This window comes from Bufo bufo, chromosome 6, assembly GCF_905171765.1.
Source record: "Bufo bufo chromosome 6, aBufBuf1.1, whole genome shotgun sequence".
NCBI lineage: Eukaryota > Metazoa > Chordata > Amphibia > Anura > Bufonidae > Bufo > Bufo bufo.
Window position 1 is genome coordinate 300036735 of NC_053394.1, and position 23061 is coordinate 300059795.

General features: G+C 41.9%; 1 protein-coding gene across 3 annotated transcripts in view; it reads right to left on the reverse strand.

Annotated features, from left to right (window-relative positions):
- Nucleotides 1-222: 222 nt before the first annotated feature.
- THRA (thyroid hormone receptor alpha) overlaps nt 223-23061 on the reverse strand; it is a 157708-nt gene continuing 134869 nt past the window's right edge. For 2 of the 3 annotated variants that reach the window (XM_040434585.1, XM_040434586.1), the window contains exons 3-9: nt 21647-21708; nt 20113-20243; nt 17185-17332; nt 16778-16983; nt 9176-9322; nt 7963-8221; nt 223-7382 (exon numbers count right to left, since the gene is read on the reverse strand). In XM_040434585.1, coding sequence (XP_040290519.1) covers nt 7132-7382; nt 7963-8221; nt 9176-9322; nt 16778-16983; nt 17185-17332; nt 20113-20243; nt 21647-21708 — 1204 coding nt within the window. In that variant the 3' untranslated portion in view covers nt 223-7131. The remainder of the gene's footprint in view (nt 7383-7962; nt 8222-9175; nt 9323-16777; nt 16984-17184; nt 17333-20112; nt 20244-21646; nt 21709-23061) is intronic. The other variant, XM_040434587.1, reaches the window with a different exon arrangement.

Below are 23061 nucleotides of genomic sequence, written 5' to 3' on the forward strand. Positions count from 1 at the left end.
GATTAGGGCGGTCAGGCTGGTAAAATATGGATTTCAGGCCCTTGATAATCTAGATATAAATCTATGAAGATACCAGCAACTGGGAGTAACACTAAATGGGATGTGCGGAATAGACACTGAACATAGCTCCTTGTCTCACAAAGAAAGTCTCAATACACATATTTTTTTAACTATCTGTACCGCCTTTTTTTGGCCTAGCGCAGCAACGAATGGGTTAACTTGAAGGGATGAATAGACCTGCTTGAAACCCGTAAAAAAGCTTTTTTTTTTTTTTCCTTTTCTGTGTTTTATGTCATATATACTTAAATATACAGATCCTCCCACAAGAAATGAACATACGAGAAAAAGGTTGAGATTGAGCTTAAAAGTTTTAACCCTGTGATTGCTGACGCAGTTATTTTTTTTTCTTTATAACCTCTGCGCCTTAACCCTTCTATGGCCACAGATATTACTTTTACCAACCTTGGAAGGGTTACTTTTCTACATTCCGAACAAAAGACAAAATGATAGGAAAAGGGCGTAATATAGCAACACAATGACCCCGTTTGGCCAGAATGAGCATCTGTGAATATATATATATATATATATTGTACGACTAAAGCAATCGCTTCTTCACTGGTGAGAACAACAACTTGTGCACAAAATGAGGCAGGGGAGTTCAAGCAAAGACCATCTATCGTGTGGTTTTCATATGTACGCACGAGTCACGTGACCATTCACGCAAACCTATGGAACAATAAAGAGCAAAAGGGCAGGACGAGGCGCCTTTTCCTTGGAACTCTTACATGTTTCGGCACGGGAGCTCAGTCTTATATTGCATAATGATAAAGGTCCAGTGTCTTGAAACATATAGGACCTGGGGGCATTCGAGACAGATGAGCAGATTCTGACCCAGAGATAGAAAGAGCGTGTGCAGTGTCTGTTAACCCCTTCAGTGCCACAGCAGTTTTCCAGCAGTGAAGAAGTTAATCTCACATTTAAAAAAAAAATATTGAAAAATTACCAAACAAGGATAAAAACTATATATAGATATATCTCAATATATATCTTGAATAAACCATCTGCAGACCAGAGATCCATAATGTAGCATTCTAGGGTATTTACCCACCCATGACCTGCATTACTAGCCAAAGTAATACCAGTTTTTTTTAAATATTTTATATGCAAACCATCTCCAGCAGGAAAAAGGGGTCTGAAGGGAGAAGAACGTTTAACCACTAAACTGTCAGAAAGTTTCCTGAAAACAAAGAGGTTAAAGGAAGTCAGAATACCCCTCCCATAGTACCCACCATTATGCATTACAAATACTAAGACTATGAGGAGGGGGTGGCAAGAGGGTGCCTCACATACCCCTAACCCCCCACCCTGTCTTATAAAACGTAAAAATAATAAAACAAATAAAAAAAAATCTTTCACTCTCCTGTAAAATTTGACATGTCTTAATTATGGCTAACATCTCTTTAACCCCTTGTGTAACCCTCCCACACACATTTGGAGTTGAATAAAAAAAACTAAAAACAAACAAAAAACTAAAAAACAAACTGGAACAAAAATATAATCAAATTACATTAAAGGGCTTTCTAAAAATTCTGAAACAAAGGTTGTGTTAAATCCTTGCTGTTGTTTCTGAGTCACAGAGGGCTGGAGGAGGCACACTGTTGAGGTCTATATGATCGTCTGTGGCTGAGACAGTCACTGGGTTTATATCTTAATGCTGTAGACAGAACTATGAAGGGACATTTAGTTGTCCCCCAATTTTTTTTTAAATTTAAAGTTCAGTGACTCTCCCATCTGTCCACTCGGGTCTTGTCCGTGGAGATCCTTTTAGTTTTCCAGCTGGTGAGAAATTTAAATTCATATAAAGTTCCAAGTTCATATTTCTCACCGAGTCAGGACAGTGAGGTTGGCAGGAGAGAAAGAGAAAGGTTGCGGTGGTTGAGGTATGAGTGTATGAAGAAAAAAATACAACAAACATCTTCCTGGTTTAATCCCGGTAGAGTGAGTAAAGTGTATACGTGCGAGGTGAGAGTGAGTTAGACTTTCATACTCACTTCTCCCTTCTTGGCGGGCCAATTACTCCGCCTCTATTACTGTCAGTAAAAAAGGTATTCCTCTGCTTGAGATACTGAATGAACGGAAAAAAAAAAAATATCCCAGAGAGAATTACATGTAGTGTTGAGAAGTTGGCGTAAGGAAAAGACCATTTTCCTGTATCAATCCCGAAAAATAACGGCATACAATCTTCAGAGTACATATGGGGCTCGAAGAGAGGAAGCAGGCTTAACTTTAGAACTACTGTAAGCACTTGGGATGTTGCTGTCTTGGAAGGAACTTGTCACCCATGTGGTGCTCCATTCTAGCATGACCAGTAATCCGGGCAGAAAAGGAGAAAATACAGATGGTTAGATAGTTGTCGGCATTGCCATCTCCCAAAGGTAAAAGCATCTGTATCAATCCAAGCTGTATAGTTGGGTGAATAACCTACAAAAACAGTGTGGATACGTCCCAATGAAAGTTGGTGGGTGTGTAAATTCATTTAGTAAGTATAAGCATCAATGACGTAGCCATACTGGTGAAATACATTCCTAACAGAAAAAAAAACCCATCTCTTTATCTTAAGTTCCCTCATCAGCCATATTTCTAAAGCCATCTGGCAGCAAATGGGTGGGACAAGAGGGTTGTGTGAAGTATCCAAGTCATATCCAAATCTTTCTGTCACGATAAGTTCTTGTAAATCGCCTAAGCAGGTGTACAAAATGCATGACTGCCGAAATACTCCGTACTGCTACCTGATGCAAAAATGAGCTTCAACTGTGCCTACGCATGAGCTATCCTCCATTTGACCTCAAGCCACATTACAGAAGAAAAGAGCAAGTCTGCCACATCCCCTTTTGATTGGTAGAGGGGGCATATGGGCAGCAAAGGGACCTCAAAATGAATTAAAGTAACAAGACTGAAGTGGGATGAGGGAGACAAACATACACGTGTAGCCACCTTAAAGGTGTATACACAGAATCACATATATACAAATATATACAGATTTTGTTTTCTTATTTAGAGTGTGCTAAGCACACAGGTATGCAAAGACAAAGAGACAGACAAAAGGAGGGATGTAGAGGTGAAAGGGATTCTGGGTAAATTTAGCCAGGCCTCGAAGGCCTGGAATTTTTAATGTCCACTGAGTGGACCGGACCATATTTCTTTTTAACGCTAGTCCGCAGACGTTAAGCTAAGAGAGAGAGCTCTGTGCTCAGGGCCACACTGGCAGTCGGCAGTGCAAAAGGCTGACCGTCAACCCAGCCCAGAACCAAGAAAAACACCAAAAAAAAGGAAAAAAAAAACAACAACTCTCTTCATCCACTCAACAGCTGAGGTAAGACAGATGTAGAGTTTTTTTTTTTTCTTTTTTCTTTTTTTCACGTTGCAAGGAAATTTAGCACCACCCAGAACCAGAGAGAAGAATGCAGCTTTTAAAATGCAAAGCTTGTAAAATGCACCCCTGGTCATCACCATTACTAGGCATGTAAAATCACTAATCAACTCCCACCCTATCCCTTATAAGAAGAAATCTGCACCATATAATTGACTTCCCCGTAGCTTAGCAGACTAGTCAAGCTTCATCATACAAGTAACAGATTTAGCCTTGTTGCACAGATCAATGCTCATGATTCTCTCTGGTAGTGGAATGACTTGAGGACCTATTCCCCGTGTTAGGGTAGAAGATGTTAACTATGCCCTACTCATTTCCTTTCCCCCATCATGTTACATTCTGTCGGTACAATGATAAGACACCACTAAACAATCCCAAATTATTATCAGTGCTTAGTTGTCATCTCTTTTATGGCATAGAATCAAATGCAACATTGTTCTCCTTAGCTTTATGGCACAGAATTCCCTTGGCAGAACCATCCTCGCTTCCAAGTATTATAAATCCCACAAAAAATGCATGAATAGTCAGGATTTATAAAAGAATATGTATCCAAACATGCATATGCATCATTAAGTGCTTCAGTAATTCGGCTTTTGAGGGTGAAAGGGAAAATCTGCCTGCGGAAAATGTTGAACCCTAAAACACTAAATTATAAAAGGAGGAAAAAGGGACTAAGTTAGAAAAAAATAAGTGCTTTATTTTTATGGCCAAAATCAACTTATTTTGGCATTGGCTATAATATCATAGTTATTTGAAGTCCAAACCTCCTAAGGCAACGGGATTTAAGACTGATCTATGCAGAATGTGGTAACAGCCAAAAAAGCCAATTTTCCCTTCTGTATCTTCACTATCGAAGTTAATGGGGAACAGATGCCACCAAAATACCAAAGATTTGGAATGCTGCAGTTTACAAACAAAATTCAGAAGGCTCTAAAATACTTCTAGATCAATACCACAATGTGTGAACAAGATTTTCTAGAGTCTCAGTTACACACACGTAACATCTGGCCTCTATAGTTCAAGGGAGCCTGTCACATTGAACACGGTTTCCTGGGCAAGAGGAAGCAATAATATAGAGCGGGAGGAGCTGAGCAGATTGATATACTGTTTTATAGAACAATTAACTACTAACTTTTATAGTATTTTATATATGTGAATACCTGCTCCTTCAGTGCAGTGGGTGATCCTACTCAGTGACTGACACCTATCTTGGTATGTACACTCACAGAGGGAAGACTGTCAGGCAAGGAGTCTGTCCACTGCCTGGACTTATAAACCAAGGGTGAGCAGGGATTACAGTTAATTAATACTGATTTTATAAATCACAAATCTGTATATCCATGTTCTCAGCATCTCCTGCTGATCAGACACTACGTTCAATGTGACAAAAAATAGTGGAAAGTGTGAATGAGATCCACAGGCTGCACTACACTTGTTCTATTTGCATCTCTGCTGCCAAGTTGTGGAGACAGGCATTACCGTATGTGCTGCGTATTTATATAGACAACTAGAATAACTGATGTATGGGCACTTTGTAACGCAATACAATCAGAAATATGAGGGCTTTAGTCCCATGAATATATAAGTCCACAAATGGGCTGAATCCATCATACACAGCTGAAGATGGCACACTAAGGTTGCCTTATTGTCAAAGGAGGAGAGGATTTCAACATATTCATCTTTGTCTTTCTTAAGGTGGTGCCACATGTACGTGTTTTCTATCCAATTTTTGAAGCCAAAATCAGACGTGGATCACAATGTGAGAAAGTATTAAGGAGAGAGACTACTTCTCTTTTTTTATCCACTCATGGTTTGGCCAAAAAATCTGAAAATGCGGCAACACCCTAGGTGATATCTAGCCCTCCTTGGGTAGGTACACCCAAGACTTTTTTTTTTTTACTTTTATTTTAGTGCTAATTTGAGAATTTCATGCTCTCTTAAAAAGGCGCCCCACAAGTGGACAAGATTAAGTCTAAAATACATATGGGTTTAAAAAAAAAATCTAAATTAAGTGCTTATTTTCATTGAGCTTATTCGAAAAAAACATTCAAACATAAATTGGAAACCATCATTGGTAAGAAGTGCTTTCGGCAAAGTGCAAGAAGATAGGGAATGGGCATAGTTAAAGAAAACAGGATTTCCCCATCTTGTAGTATTGGCAGAGCAACCCTCAAAAAAGGGTTTGTAAAGAGACATTGCTGGGTATACAGTAAGGCCTGGAACTTCATAAAGCCATGTAGGAGCCGATCACTAAAAGATTCATCATTGTAGGGTTCAAGAGCAGCAAAGAAGGGCTAACATTTGCAATAATGGTATTTAAAAGTGCTTCTTAGAAACATTTTTGGTTTGTATAGCTTCAGTGGGTTCCTAGTTTTCCGCATGGCAGTGTAATGGGGACAATGGGAAGAACAAAGGGAGACTTTGGTGCAATTTTTCAACCCAAATGGGTATGTGTGGATGATTTTTATAAACCGAGGGTGCCATAGAGGGAATTCTGTGTGCGGGTATAGAAAAATCTACATCCCCCTGCTTCCTTGATGGTAAATGAGGAAGGCCTAACATTCACCCTAACTCACTGGATAGGTGAATTCAGAGACTGGGGAAGATATATATCTGATTTTGCAATATAACTCCATATGTATATAACGTACCGATTTACAAATATGCAACATTCTGTATTCTGCCACCTACGTTCTACATAATATATGCCAGAAGCATACCCTTGTTGCTGAAGTCCAACAATTCAATAGGGTTCTGCCTGCTATACTGAACTCATAGAGACATGCAGTTCATTTTATAATAAACTTCCCCTTTAATATATTGACCACTGCTGGTCTTCTCCTTGGTCTAGGTCATCCATTCTAAATTCATGTTGAAACATGGCTTTTTTAGATTACAAATAAGGTGTATATATAAATACAGATATACTGCATAATCAGATATTTTAGATATTTCACACCTAAGAATCAGAGTTTATGTGCTCTGTTCTGTAACAAATTCTCAGCTCACAGAAATGGGACAGATGGACACTTTGCATGTTACAGAATGGCGAGGGGAAGGCCCACTTCTTCAGTGGTGGACACGACCAATGTGTACAAGGCAGCTCTGGCCAAACAAGCAGATGACTTTGGAGCCATTTGGTCCTGAGTCTACAAATGTCTCAGCATAATATGGCCAAGCGCTACCCAAAGTTGGAGCCTTTGTCTATATATATATATATATATATATATATATATATACATACACATAAACACCATAAATATTTTATATGGGGGGCAAGAGAATGTTTAGCCTTGCTCATAGCTTTTACCGTTCCCATATCCACATTTATGTCAACCTAGGAAATATTCACTGGGGGTGAACACTGAGGATGATTATTTCTTAAATCTTAGTGTACCAAAATGTTTTCATAAGCATCAATGGAAAAGTTGACTGCCCACATCTCAAGATTGCTGAATGGTACAAAAGAAGCCTTAAATCCTTGTTCCTCTGCGTATGCCAGTACAGTGATTGAAGAATTGCTGCAGAATGTTGTCAACCTTGGAGCATCCATTCCTGGTTAGTGCCGGGTGTAATGGCAGTTTTCATAAGGAGAAGAGCTTGACAAGCCTCTCATCTCAGGACTTCAGAGCCTTACAGGGGTTGCAGTTTGGAATAGAGCTAAGCGATTCCCTTTCCTCTCTACCCCGCTCCACTGCCCCTCAGACTTCCTGGTCCTCAAACACCTCAAGAAAGAGCGGTGGGAAGAGCTCCGTGGGGCACTCAACTTTCATATGTAGGAAGCGACTGGCATGGCAAGCTCCGATCATGCGCAGGTCAGTCACTTTCATCAGGAGCTTGGGCCAGAAGTGGGGAATGTTGTGTTTGCGGTGGTTGATGTAGTGTTCGAAGGCGAGGAGGTACGTCTCCTGACATTTTTCTATCTTGTCTGTGCAGATCAGGCCTGTTCGGTCTAAGAAAGGAGAGAAGACTTAAAAGTTATGACAGGAAACAAGGCTGAATCATATTTTGATATAATAACTTGTGCAATGTTTAAGGGTTTACATTATTGTGTAGTTTGCATAATTAAAAAGTAAGCTAAAATAGAAGGAACACATAGAAGGCCATGCACTGCTGTGCTTTTTAATGTGGATTACAACATTGTACAGACCACACTCTTCCACTCATCAGCAGCAAGATGCAGTAAGAAAGGCCACAAAACAGCAAAAATGAACATAACCTAACATTACCTTTCATTTTAATTGCTGAAACAAGAATGATGACAGAAACTTCCAGGCATCTCGATGCCTGGGCAGTTAAAAGGGGACTTTCATAAAAGACATGGCAGTTTTCTTCCATTAACACTGCAACACTTGTCGATGGGTTGTATGTGGTACTGCAGCGGACCCCCATTCACTTCAATGGAGCACAGCTGCAATACCAAACACATGGACGCAGCCATGTTTTCCTAATCCTGTACAACCCCTTGAACCTCTCTCAGGTATGCCAGGATGAGTGGTCCAATTGTATTTACTAAAGGAATTTGTACTCGCCTGAGGACATGAGCAAGACAGCTTGCAGCAGAGCCACTTCTGTGTCATCAAGATTGAAAGCAGACAAAGATCGTCCCAAGTCAAATATGGCATCAGAGACCACCCCTAGTCCTCCGTTCTTTAGCTGTTCTCGCTTCACTGCCATCTCACCACTCAGTGTTAGGGTCTCGCTGTCTGGATCATAACGTACGGCGGCCCGGAGAGACATTATCTCCATACAGCATCCTTTCAACAGGATGATCTGGTCTTCACAAGGTAGCTGCAAACAGAAACACAGATCACAACCAGTAACAGAGCCGATATATAATTCATATATATGCAAAATAATAACTGTATACAATTAGCTTAAGGCAGCTACTATCCTTATGTTTATCCGATATAATTTAGGCCTGGACAGTGGTCTCCAACTTGTGGCTCTTCAGCTTTTGGGAAACTACAACTCCAAGCAACTTCAGGCTGTCAGGGCACCTGGGTGTAATTTCACAACAACTGAAGTGCTAGAGGTTGGAGACCACTATTCTAAGGCCACAAGCACATGGCTGATCTGGTGCCAATACACTGCCATGGGTCCATACTGTACTTCATTATGCCTCCAAACTGATAAGGGTCTTTTTCTCATAGATTCATATAGAAGACATGAGAAAAATAAAGCTGTGGCATGTTCCACCACATGCCATATTACAGAGGTATTGGAATACCAAAATTGGTGAAGTCAATTTGCACAGTCCATGTGTAAGTATAGAGCCATACAGATCAGGTTGAAATGTTTGTGCTCCTTTGCTTGGCTTTAAAGATTGGTTCAAGCTCATTACACATTTAGCATCCCTTTCTTCACAGAATTCCAGAGGAGCATGTATGCCCTGTAAGTCTCCTCCCGCCGATTAAGGCGCTCTCCCCAAGGAGAGATAGTACCCCCCCAAATCCTGACTTAGGCCTCTAACCCAGTTAAGCCAGTAATGTCTGCACTGATGAGGGGCAATTACCCTGAAACATCTGTCTGCAGATGAGGTGCTGGCTTATTTAATATCTGAGTCATGTCTCAAGGCCTTTTTAAAGGGTTGAACATTGACTTATAGGATAGCTGCCTTACGTCTGGTGGCATCAGAGGCAGAGCTTGTTAAAAGCTTGTTTGCATCCCTTTCTTCCCAGGATTCCAGGAGCGATAGTACCCCCCAAAGCATTTATTAAAACATTTATTATCCGCAACACTCACCTCAGAGAACATAGGCAGTTTCTTGGCAAAGTCCACCACTCGTGTAATCGCAGGGGTGATAATTTTGGTGAACTCACTGAAAGCTTCCAGATCAACTTTGTCACCGTCTGGCATTGACGCCATGGGAGACTGCCCAATGTCATCAGGCTATAATGTCCGGGAGAGGGGAGGAGAGAAGAGAGAGCCAAGAATACCATGAATGTGTACACTGTGTATGTAGAATAAAAAAAAACAACAGTAGTACAGGACACGTAGAATAAATATAAAGTAGGCTTACAGAGTTGCAGGTTATTTGCTTGCCTGGCATTTGTCCGGCAGAGGGAGCTGTTCATCAAGGCAGGACAACAGTAAGGGAAAGAGAGTGTGTACCTTCCACGTGACACACAGAGGAGGGAGTGGGGAGACAGCATGGGAGGAAGGGAGGGAGCGAAGGAGCTGCAGCTCCCAGCTGCTTCTATCCTTCTCGGACAAAATATACATGTGTGCGTCACGCAAAGGCCTGCAAGAAGTATACTGATCTTTAATGTGCAGGAATCCATGGTGAAAGCAATGCTGTCTGGGCATCAAGTCCCATAACATAGGGTCAACAGCAGTACACTCTCCAAATATCAATCATTAATACGCGGTGTTGCAAGAATGGAAAAGGTTTAATGCAAAACTGTATCCACAGAAGGGATAGAATTCACAAAAAAAGACCTGCACCAAAATAGACATGCACAGAGCAGCAATAACACTGCAGAGCATGTACTGCAGCTCAGCCATATGGCGAGACATAGGAAAATGCACTGCCTCCTCTAAGTAAAAGAAGGTGTTACTGCCAGAAAAACAACACTGCCGTTGAAAGAATCAAATGTAAACTGCTCCATACACATGTGGTGGGGAAAGTTGGTGAATCTTTAAAAGGCAAGGGGAGGGATGGCGCTTAGTGGGCGACAAAGGCCCTGCCAAAAATATTACAATCACCAGCTCACAAGGATGACCTGCAACTTTTTCTTATACTGGTACATAAAACCAGCATGTCACATTGTCACCTCTGTATGGATGCTAGCAGATTATGGCCCACGGTAACGGAGTGTCAGTTTTAAAACTTTAATGCTTTTATTTCTACATTCCTGTGTTTTGCAGTGTATCGTGCACATTCACTTCTATGCAAGTGCTGATACAGCAGCAGAAATCTATTGTATAGGCCTGTAGTACAGTACAATACTGTCAACTCTGGTGTGTCTGCATGCATGCAGTACAGTATTCTGACATTTGTGTCACTATGTACAGTATTATTTATTTATTATATCCACTTCTATAGTGCTGATATGTTCCACAGCACTTTACAGACAATATCATCACTTGCTGTCCCTCACAATCTAAGTTTCCTAACAGTAAGTCTTTGGAGTGTGGGAGAAAAAAAAACCCCACACAAACACGGGGAGAACATACAAACTCCACGCAGATGTTGTCCGTGGTCGGATTCAAACCCAGGACTATTTCGATGAAATAGAATACCGTATATCATTTTTAACTAAAGAAACAATTGTATAGATCACTGATCACTATGATTAATTGAAACTCATCTCTATTTTATTTTTAACACTATATTTTTTCCACTGGTTTTGATAAATATATTCCCTTGATCAATTATGTTAAATAAGAAGACTATCAAGAAAAACCGCAGCCGGCCCTTGCCGATGTGTGATCAATCTGAAAAGACCCTTATCAGCACTAGATCAAAAGCCATATTCGGTGGTGGTGCTCTGCTCAAAAGATCCATATAAATACTTAAAGGGAACCTGTCACCTCCAACAAACATCCCAAGCCGGCTGCAGTACCTGACAGTAGCCAGCAGCATGTTTGTAACGATCATTTTCTTCCTGCAGGCAGATGAAGCAAAAGCTGTAAAAAACTTACTTTAATCCCCTGCCGGCGCGCTTCTCTAGTCAGGCTGAAGTCACGGAGGCAGCGGCCTCCTTGCTTCAAGTCACGGTAACCACGCCCCCTTCCCGGCCCCTTCGCTGTGACTGACAGCCGGCTGTTCGGCAAAGGAAGCCGAACTCTCGTGCATAAGCGCTGTCAGTCACAGCGAAGGGGCAGGGAAGGGGGCGTGGTTACCGTGACTTGAAGCAAGGAGGCCGCTGCCTCCGTGACTTCAAGCACGTGTGGAGAAGCGCGCCGGCAGCGGATTAAAGAACGTTTTTTACAGCTTTTGCTGCATCTGCCTGCAGGAAGAAAATGATCATTACAAACACGCTGCTGGCTACTCTAATGTACTGCTGCCGACTTGGGATGTTTTTTGGAGGTGACAGGTTCCCTTTAATAGTAAGAAACACACGTAGCGGCACTCCCCATAATGTTCACTTTGCAGCTTTATTAGAAGTTAAAAAGGATCGGACACAGGCACTGCACAAAAAATCAGGCAGCAGCTGTTTTGCGCACCTTGCGCTTTGTCAAGAACTAAATAAGAACTCTGCCTCAATTATGAAAATATTCGATTTGGATACAATTATGGAACAACAAAAAGAACATTAATAATTCATTTGGGAATTGAGCTCTTTTGGACTATGTTTTTTTTATTTTCCATTTTTCTTTTTATATATATTTTTATAAGTTTTTTATTGTTGTTTTTACATATGAAAGAGTGAATTATATACTTTAGGGTTGTTGAAATATTTTGTATTTATATTGTCTATTACTCACAATAACCCCTCTTCACCCGTTCTATTTATATGTTTCTTAATTAAAGCATACGTTTTTAATACAGTCCCGAATGATAGAGTGCGTGTTAATCTAAATAACTCTTATAGACTTCCTTTTGCAAGGTTTTTTGCGTAAGCCTTTCTAACAGGGCACCTTACTCTACACTCCACTACATATATTTACTCATTCTGGGAGTGCCGGAGGTTGCTGATCCCTGTGTTACACTATGCACAACAGCCCACAGGTATTCAGAACTACGCAGTAATGCAATCCTATGAGCAGCCGCAATATCATGACTTCAAAACTTTATGTATATTGAGCCTCCTTTCCTAGTTGTTGAGTTGAATTGTTCCACCCACGTCCATTGCAACAGGTGCTTAAAAACCAAGCACACAGCCAAGCAATTTCCACAGACAAACATTGGTAGTAGTTTGGGACATACTGAAGAGCCCAGTTACGATAAATGTGGCTTTGTCATAGAATGCCACCTTTGCCAGTTCACAAAATTTCTAATCTACTAGATCTGCCTTGGTCAAGTGTTATTATTGCAAAGTAGCAGTGAGTCATGAAGCAGTAGACCACGCAAACTCACAGACCAGGGCCACCGACTGTTGATATGCATGGTTTGTACATTTGCCCATCCTCTGGTTGCAACACTCACTATGGAGGTTTAAACTGCCTCTGGAAGTGACTTCAGCACAAGAGTTGGGTGTCTGGAGCCTCACTGAATGGCTTTCCATGGTTGTGCAGCTGCAAGCAAATCTGAGGTCACCATGCACATTGCCAAGTGTCAGCTGGAATGGTGTAAAGCACGCCACCACAGGGGAAATGTTCTCTGAGGTGATGAAACCCATTTCACTTTAGGGCTCTGCCTACTGTAAAATATAATGGAGGTGGGATAATAGTATGGGGCTGTTTTTCATGGTTTGGCTCCTTATTAGCAGTTAAGGGTAATGCTTATGCTACATTATACAATGACATTTTAGACAATTGTTGCTTCCAACTTTGTGGCAACAGTTTAGGGAAGGCCCTTTCCTGCTCCAGTACGACTGTGCCCCTGTGAACATAGCGAGGTTCATAAAGGCATGGCTTGAGCAGTCTGATGGGGGAACTCATGAAGTCTTGACCTCAACCCCATCCAACACCCTTGGGATGAATTGGAAAGCAGACTGCAGACAAGACCTGACAAATGATCAGAACACTTCATAATCTGGAAAGCCTTTCCAGAAGAGTGGAAGCTGGTATAAATGCACAAGGGGGCCAACTCCATATTAATGCTGATGGTTTTGCAGTGGGATGTTCTCCTATGGGCTGATGGTCAGATGCCCACCACATTGTTGGGCATATAAAGGGTCATTTATCAAACTGGTGTAAAGTTTTAGTTGCCCATAGCAACCAATCAGATTCCACCTTTCATTTTCCAAAGGAGCTGTCAAAATTGAAAGGAGGAATCTGATTGGTTGCTCCGGGCAACTAAGTCAGTTCTACTTTACACCAGTTTGATAAATGACCCCAATAGTGTATATATGGCCAATAGACAGACACTAATGCTAAAGAGAAACATTAGAGTATGTTCTTAAACGCAAGAACTACAATTCTCAGGATGTTCTGAGTGTACATGCTGAGGATGTCAGTAGTGGGATGACTTGTTCATCAATGTTGTCCTCTCATACACTTCCCAGCAGGCTGTGCTGCTCTGCCAATCGGTTAATGCATGGAGGGGTTTAACAGATGCCGTTTGCTCTCTATGAGAGGTCACAGCCTCTCCATCTGCACAGGATGTTTGCTTAAGGAAATCAAGAGATTCTCGGCTGTATCCTGCCATGTACACATCAAAATCTATGCTTTCCCCATAACTCGTTATAATACCATCCCTATGTGCGTCCTCTAAACTGAGCAATAGAAGTACAGGGTTAATGAAGAATTCCTGGTTTTAAATGGAAGATGGTTAATAAGTCTATGTTTTGCTCCAAATCTCTCGATTTGGAAAAAGCACTTTCTGAATCCATCTAATGAGTATAATGGACACATTTACACATACTGTACATGCTTAGATGTAGTCTGGGCTGTCTACAACAGTGAAGTTCTGGCATAACAGTTACACAAGACAACCAATAATTTGGAAGCTACAGCGTAAAGGCGCATTCACACGCCCGTAGTGTTTTGCGAATCCGCAAAACACAGATACCGGCCGCGTGTATTACGCATTTTGCGGACCGCATATGGTCGGCACTATGATAGAAATGCCTATTCGTGTCCGCGATTAGGGACAAGCATAGGACATGCTCTACCTTTTTTGCGGGGCCGCGGGACAGAACTACAGATGCGCACAGCACACAGTGTGCTGGCCGCATCTTTGGCTGCCACATTGAAATTAATTTGCGGAACGGATGCAGACTCATTCATACAGAGTGTATTTTCTATATGTAATATTTCCATATTTGGAATATTTAGTATGTTCTGCTGGTATCTGCATTGGAAGGGTATTTTACCTTTAAAGGGCTAGTCTCATCTGAGACAATGGGGGCATATTGCTAGGATATGCCCCCATTGTTTGATAGGTGCGGACCTGCACCTATGTCGAGAACGGAGCGGGCCAAAGTGGTGGCTGGAGGACTCCGATCCGGCCACCACTAAGGGCTCTTTCCATAGAAGTGAATGGGAGTGCACCACTCATGACCGGCCACTGCCCCCATTCACTTCCATGGGCCCGACGGAAATAGCCAAGCCAGCGCTCAGCTATTTTCGACGGCCCCATAGAAATGAATGGAGTGCGGCTGCACCTATCAAACAATGGGGGCATATCCTAGCCTCTTCCACCTTTCATTTTGGACAGCTCCTTTGGAAAATGTTCTACTTTACATCAGTTTGATAAATGACCCCCAAAGTATTTTTTTCCTGTCTGAAATAACAGTTATCAGGTGGACATGGCTAAAGTAGGTGCAAAATGTGCATAACTTTTGCCTAAAATACAGGATCTGTTTTTTTTAATTATTTTTCTGTTCTTCTGATGGATCAGAAGAATGGAAAACTAAACGGTGATGTGCACCCAGCCTAACTTTGGCACATCTTAAGGCAGTTGTCAGCAACCTCCGACACTTAAGCTGTTGTGAAACTTCATCTCCCAGCATGCTCCATTCACGTCTACGGGATTTCTGAGAATAGCCAAGCAAGTGTGCATGCTGGGAGTCGTAGTTTCACCACAGCTGGGATGCTGAAGGTTGCTGATCCCTGTCTTAAGGCCTCATGCACACAACCATGTCTGTTGTGCGGTCTACAAACCGTGGATCTGCAAAATATGGATGCGGTCCATGGTCCGAATTTTGCAGAACTGACATACAGGTCAATGGGTCCGTAGTAAAAAATGCGGATGCAACACGAACGGTGTCTGTAATTTGCAGATCTGCAAAAATGGCTAAAAAGGACACATTTGTTTAAAGGTGTTGCTCCACGTTTTCAAAACCAACCCCGACTGGAGGAAGGTTACACCGCGTTTGTGACATTTTATAAATTCGCTGTCGATATATCTGGAGTGAAAATAATTGCCATACCCAAGTACACCCATTTCCCCGCACACTTTTCCAAACAGGAGTGAGTGGTGCAAAAATGTGAAATGTTGCAAATTTTTGTGCAAATCAGCCCCAAAAGTCACAAAGCCCTATTTTTAGACTCCCTTAATGGTCTACAAGAAGTGTAGCTGTCAAGACGTTGTTAAGAACAGAACATAGACTGAAAAGAAAATTTGCACTAGAGGACTGAAATGGGATGGTGTGGAGAATAGTTTTATGGGCTTAAGAGCCTAAATTTGAGCTCTTTGGATATTTCAGAAGGTGGTACATGTATGACACAGACAACGAAAAACTCGTAAAAGCTCCCTAAATCTAAGACTGGCCAGGGGAGTTTATAAGAACAATGGTATAAGACATCTCTGAAGATTTATTTGATAAGTCTCATGAAAAGTATGGTATCTATTTATTTCGGTATACCAATGCCTTTAGGAAGGAAACGTGTCACCAAAACGTTTATCTGCCAGTTAAAACCAGATAGTAACAAATCTCCTTTTCTTCTAATCTGATTTTATTTTCTGATTATAGATTTTTTTATTCTATTTCCTAAACATGATTATGGGGGCGGCCATCTTGCCTCAGCGGTTCTTAACAGGATTTACACAATTTAAAAAAATCGCTTTACGGCAGCCCCATGGGCCACAGACACAATAGTCAGGAGGGGACCTCATTGACTTCTATGGGAGCGTTTTCTGGGTATACTCTGTGACCTTTGCAGAGATCAGTGTACAAGGAAAGAATAGATAAGCTTTGACAATCACCGACTGTGAATGGTGGACAGAGGTGATGTCTCCTTATCATTACAGGCAGGTTTAGAATAATATATGACTGCAGTAAAGCGATCTGTATAGACCAAGAAGTGGTGCCTCTTATTAGCTTAGTGGCCAGTGCAAAAACGGCAGGATTTTATGTTTTTTGTTTAAATATTGATATTGAAATCAAAAGTTCTTTAGAAATATGTTAAACATAAAAATTTGATTTAAACAATAGGTCATTTTCTGATGACACATTCCCTTTAAAACTGATGGCATATCAGTCAGATAATCAATCGCTGGTCATTGGGGGTCTGGGGTCTAGAACCCCTAACAATCCTGAGAATGAGGGGCACACAGCACTAAATTAGTTTGCATTGGTGCTGCAGGCCACCGGTCTGTGCATGTAAATGCAGCCAACCCCATTCACTTGAACCTAGCAATATGTAATCACTCTATAAGATGGGAACACCCCTTTAAGAGAGACCATAACTCAATTTACCATTTGTCCTGGTAGCAGAGAAGGCAGATGTACAGAACACATGTGACATGCTCTAATTATTTCTTCTACACTTCTAATTTTCATCAAGCCTCACCAGGAACTTCCTGCGCTGCTTCCAGTGGCTGCCCTGTGCATTGGTACTTCTGTGAGCTTCTGTCACGATACGAATCAGCTCCCATTCCTCACTGCTTGGCTCAGGCCGCTGCTGCAGAGTCTTGATCATCTCCTCCTTCCGACGCCGTTCCCGATTTTCTTCAATCAGTTTTCGCTTGGCTACCCGCTTGGAATCATCCAGGACAACTGTGGAGAAGGAGGGAGGTAAATGAAGAATTAACAGCATAGGAAAACCATACATGGGTTTCGTTAATATATAGCTGTGTCATATAAAGGCATACTTCTGTGATATAAAACAATAAACTTTATATAATAACAAATAGGATTAGGACCTAGAATACAAAGACTTGTTTCTAATCTTTTCCCAGCCATGGTCATCATACTTACGGTCCATCGCCATGCCCACAGCAATACATTTCTTAAAGCGACAGAGCTGGCACTGATTCCGGGTGATCTTATCGATGATGCAGCAGCCATCATACTTGCAAGAATACGAGGGGTGCAGATTCTTTTGGATGGTGCGACGAAAGAAACCCTGCAGGATGAAAAAAACATCTTTCAACGTCTTTAATTTCTATTGGGAACATGGAAAATGTGTACATCAGTGATCTGTGCAGAACAACCCTGACATATACTGCACATACTGTGCCCGTTCAGCCCTCTTGCACAATATCTCGCCATGCGCGAGCTAGCACATGCGCAGTGTGTTCCCTGAGGCTGATGCCAGCACAGGGAAGGAACACTATGCCGACACTGCACATGCGCTAGCTAGATCACGGCGCTCTAGCTTTGTGACGTCGGGGAGCAAGGAGGAGATTCAGAGGATGCTGGGCTCCTTCACGCTGGACTCATCTCAGAGACAGGACTCATCTCAGGTTAATTTGCATATCTTTCAAATCGTATTTTTGACACACAGAGCTATGGGGACTGGATATTGCGGATGTGCTAGCGGTGATCTAGCAACCCATGTCCTCAGCTCTATTCCCAAAATCCAGGTGACAGGTTCCCTTTAAAAAAACCTTCCCTTTCCTCATTGGAAAAAAAAACTGAGTGGACCCCTGCTTGGTGACTGTAAGAAAACAGGGAAAGATAGAATCAATTGGGGTCATTTATCTAACTGGTGTAAAGTAGAACTGGCTTAGTTGCCAATAGCAACCAATCAGATTCCACCTTTCATTTTCCAAAAGAGCTGTCAAAAATGAAAGGTAATAGCATATCTATCTATCTAGTGTCTATTTATCTAGTATATTTCTATCTATCTAAAAATACAAGCAGGAAGCACTCTCGGGTAATGACAAAAGTTTATTCACCATATGGACACGATGTTTCGGCTCAACGTTAGAGCCTTTCTCAAGCATCTTTCTGCTTATCTATCTATCTAATTCAAATTCAACTTTATTGGCAGGACTAAATACATAATAGCATTGCCAAAGCAAGTGGGAAATAAGTGGGTAGGGATTGGGGATGGGGACAAATCCAGGGCAGGGGTATAAGAGACCATGGTACATCAGGATCCTCTACGGCAGGCACTGAAATATCGTGCTGCTGTGTTCTCTTCTTCCCCCAGCAGTATGGAGAGTTTCTCTTCCTCTTTCATATACAGTCAGGTCCATAAATATTGGGACATCGACACAATTCTAACATTTTTGGCTCTATACACCACCACAATGCATTTGAAATGAAACAACATCCATTGTGGTGGTGTATAGAGCCAAAAATGTTACAATTGTGTCGATGTCCCAATATTTATGGACCTGACTGTAGGTGAAGTTTGGGAAGAGATCAGACTCTCAAAGTAGGTGTCCCTCACTGCTGAGTATTTGGGGCACCGCAGAAGGAAATTGGTCTCATCTTCCACGGCCTTCTGGTTGCACTGTTGGCACAGTCTGCTCTCCCTGGGCATGTACCTCTGTCGGTGCTGCCCGGATTCTGTGGGCGCTAAGTCTGTAGAGGCTCAGGATCTGTAGGTCTCTGGGGTTGGAGAGTTTCTCCAGATATGGACCCAATTTGTACTCCCTTTGTAGGCTCTGGTAGATTATAAGCTTCTGTGATGTCTTATGTCGTTCCTCCAGATGCTGATATATTCCTCTTCCGCTTTTGCATAATGTTTTCTGGATTTCCCTCTTTGTCAGGCTGTACTGGTTGGTGACTTGTTGTGGGGTGCTTTGTTTTTCTGGGGCTTGTTGGTGCAGAAAGGCTTTGTGATGGTAGGAGCTGGGACTGCTGCTATGTAGATATGCTCTGAATAATAGCGCTCTCTTCTGGACAGCAAGGTATAGTGGGAATCTGCCCAGCTCTGCTCAACAGGCGCTGTTAGAGGTGCTCTGATGGAGGTGTTTGCAGAATTCTAGATTAAATATTTCTGTTGACCCCGAGTCCCTCTTTGACCAGCCTTTGTATATTTTAAGATTTTAAGCTAGATGGTCACTGGTACTTTAAGATGATACAGACGCCTTCTTATGGCATAGAGGGTTTTGCACGCTCTATCTATCTATCTATCTATCTATCTATCTATCTATCTATCTATCTATCTATCTATCTATCATTTTATTTCCCGAGTAGCAACGTTTCAGCCCAACACAATGAGGCCTTTGTCAACAACCTTTCACTGATTTTGGAGTGCTATCTATCTATCTATCTATCTATCTATCTATCTATCTATCTATCTATCTATCTATCTATCTATCTATCAAAACCAAATAGATATCTATCTATCCATCCAGTATCTATCTATCTATCTAGTATCTATCTATCTATCTATCTATCTTAACACATTATACTTGTTACTTGCTTTACAGATTACTAATATTGTTTAGGCTGTTTTAATCAATTTTAATCCACTGCGGCTATTTCCTGCCCAATTCTGCAAGAGGCAGACATAGTAACGTCATACTCCACATAAAGAAAATGCTCCTTATTATTGCAGCCTGGGAGCAGGAGAACAACAGGTAAGAAGCATAAAGACAGCGATACGCATGCTGCAGCTCCTGGTCTTACATGTTCATGCTCTGTTTGTACCAGGTCACTAAAAAGAGATAACGATCATGAAGTAGAATCTAGGGCGGTATTTTTTTATTTCTTTGACTCTGTGAAGAACTGCATGTATAACGTACAAAAAGACAAAGTTGGAAAGAACAAAACAAACATGTTTTGACCACATCATTAGCTTTCGGTGTTGTCAACAAACTAATTTTAATGACGTATTTCATCACTTTGGCAACGCTATCAGGAGAAACTGTCCTTGCATTTTAAACATGGACAGACATCACTATATCAAGATGTCAGACACAAGCAAAACTACGGCAGCTCACTCACCTTGCAGCCCTCACAGGTGATGCACCGGTAATGGTAACCTGTGGCCTTATCACTGCACACCACGCATGGCTCATCTTTGTCCAAGTAGCTAGGGATATACCCTGCAGAGAGCAGAGATACCGAGCGGTCACCTGTGTCACCGGGTGAAAGGAGGGGGACAGTCTTATTCAAGTCAATAACATAGATACAAGCTGTGGGGGTATGGAAAGACAGTGTGCCAGAACAACGGGTCAATAGGAGAAACAAGCAGAGTGTTAAAAAGCTAAGACGAGCAAAGAAAACACAAAGGGATCTTCTAGAGACGCTGCAACAGTCAAGACACACACAGCCAGGCCAATAAAGGCAGACCAGCACATGGAGACACAGGAACACAAGGGGCCTGTTCTTTGTGTTGTAAGTAATTATCGAGTGTCTCTCCCTTATGAATATCTCTCTCTCTTGCCATTTCGGAAGTAATTATGTTTTATAACCCTGAGATCCTGTCTGGACAGTGCAGAGATGGCAGCAGGGTGAGAGGGGGCCTGATGTGTGAGGGTGAAGCAGCGGCTTCTGCTGCGGAGGGGGTAAAGACGTGGGACAGGAGCCTTAAGATACATCTTGGGCATATTACAGCACGACAGGCAATGTGCCATCGCACAGGACACTGCCTGGGAACACCTTGCTGTTTCAGGAGGCACGATAGTCATTTCAGATCTGTCATCACTAAATGTATCTATAGAGGCTAATTCGCTATTTACCTGTGACGGCAGATATTGAGATGAGCGGTCCCCATTGCAGAGCCCAATATAGTGTCCTCTACCAGGGCTGGTTAATGATACTAGTGCCTTTACCTCGGGAGGGTAAGACGGCAGTTGAGCTGGTTACTAAACCGCTGTTTGCTAGAACAATCTGAACCAACCCACCGTCACAAGCTGCCTCTATGGTAAGTGGTAAAGGTATAGACAAGGCTAGTAAATAAGTAGTATCAGGTGCATAACCATTCAGCATATAGAACATCTTGCCTCCACTATGTGCAGCCAATGGGGGCATATTGACAAGATGTCTCTCAAAGCACATGCTTTCCAATCCATGATATGACTTTTTACAGAATGTCTTTTTATTAAGATCTACTGTCCACGCAGAAGGGAAACGTTGGGCAATAATTCCCTATTTGGAGAGAACCATTGTAATGCCCAAACTAGTCATGCTAAGCTAATGATAGAGAAGTATTGATTACAAGCCTTTTTCTCTTGGCACGGACTTACAGAAACGTGATTTATACATTGCGGATTGCTGGTTACTATGACACAAGAATTTAGGTGGGAGCAGTGGTTATAGGAATAGCTGATAAAATAGTAACCATACCTTCGAAAATACTGCAAGAAGAGAGGATTGTGTATTATAGACATCAGCCATAGCAAAGCCTCAGCCAGTCACATTGCAGGGACATTAAAGGAGTTGCGTGATACAAGAAGGGCGAGAGGAGATATAGGAAGGATTGATAGTATTTATCTTCTAGAAGTAGAAACCCCCCTCCCCTGACTGGACCTCTTACCTGACATACCGCCTTTTCCCATACATTGGCTATTCTTTCTTTTACGCTTCCCATCCGGCCACCTGTATGGAGAGGGAAATAACATGAATAAAACACAAGATATAGTGACTGTAAGAAATAGTTCACTAGTCCCGACGTGCACTGAACCCAAAAATTCAGGAATGGAGTCTTATAATCCTGTACGTCATTAATATCCAAGTATTAAAACCCATACCAAACAGGACGCCACCTAACACACCCACGTTTGAAAACACCTACCACCTTGAACTTAAATGCACTGGATTACTATATTGTGTCACTGTGTCACTTGCTATCTATGTCAAAGTGCTAACCTGCAGGAGCTGTGTCTCATACATCTGCGTGATTGGGGAAGCAGGTGCTTGATGCCATTATATATTAGTCACAATTGTGCAAAAAAAAAATATTATACCTTTAAAGCCTAAGGTGACATGCACTACAAAAGTAATATCTGGTACTAAAAGACCCCATTAGCTGTCTGTTCTTACCCCCTCCTCTTTCCATTAAAATAACAGGCATGTTAGAGGAAGCAACACACAAAGTAGGGTTCCTAACACAGAACTTTTCGAGTAATCCCAAAATCAATGGAGGTCTAAAGTACTGAAAGGGTTTAATACGTTCCCTTGTGGTCTCAGGCCAGACGTACACTTAAGATAGCTATCGCCAACAGCTATCACTTCTAATCCCTTCATACACATGCATGCTTGATTCGTGCATGTGTTCTCAATAGTAGGGGGGGGGGGGGGGGGGGGGGACCGCCTTCTGAAATTCAACATACCAATTCATATCTCCTATGATGCCAGCCGTCAGAACATCTCCATACACATTATCTGATCGTTGGGTTTAACCAACAAACCAACAAATGCGTGAGGCCAGCTTCAGGTAGTAAAGGGATTCAAGTTCTTGGTGGTCTAGGACAGTGAAGGGGTCTATAGTAAATTCAAGTTATCCTGTACTGTGTACCACGCATTAAAATCAGTGCAGGGAGAATTGGTGTGACTACTGCTGGCTGGAGATTACCTTGTGTCTACAGCGAGTTTAAAGAGGACCTATCACTTCTCCTGACACATCTGTTTTAGTGAGTACTTGCATTTCCCCATGCATTAACAATTCTGGTGCATCTTTTCATAAATCTCTATGTTGTGCATTCTTCTATTATTTATGTCAGGAGTGGTGACAGGTCCCCTTTAATTCACTAATGACACCCATAAAAGCTGCGATATGTAGGACAATATAACATCCTTATTATACAAGTAAGCACTATTGTAGTTCATGTAATTTATATCTTCAATGTGAAACTGAGGTGAATGTCAAAAGTCAAGCCCTGACTGATGGAACACGAGCAGCGACAGTGGCTCTGATTTAAAGGGGTTCTCTGGGAATTAAGAAAATGAAAA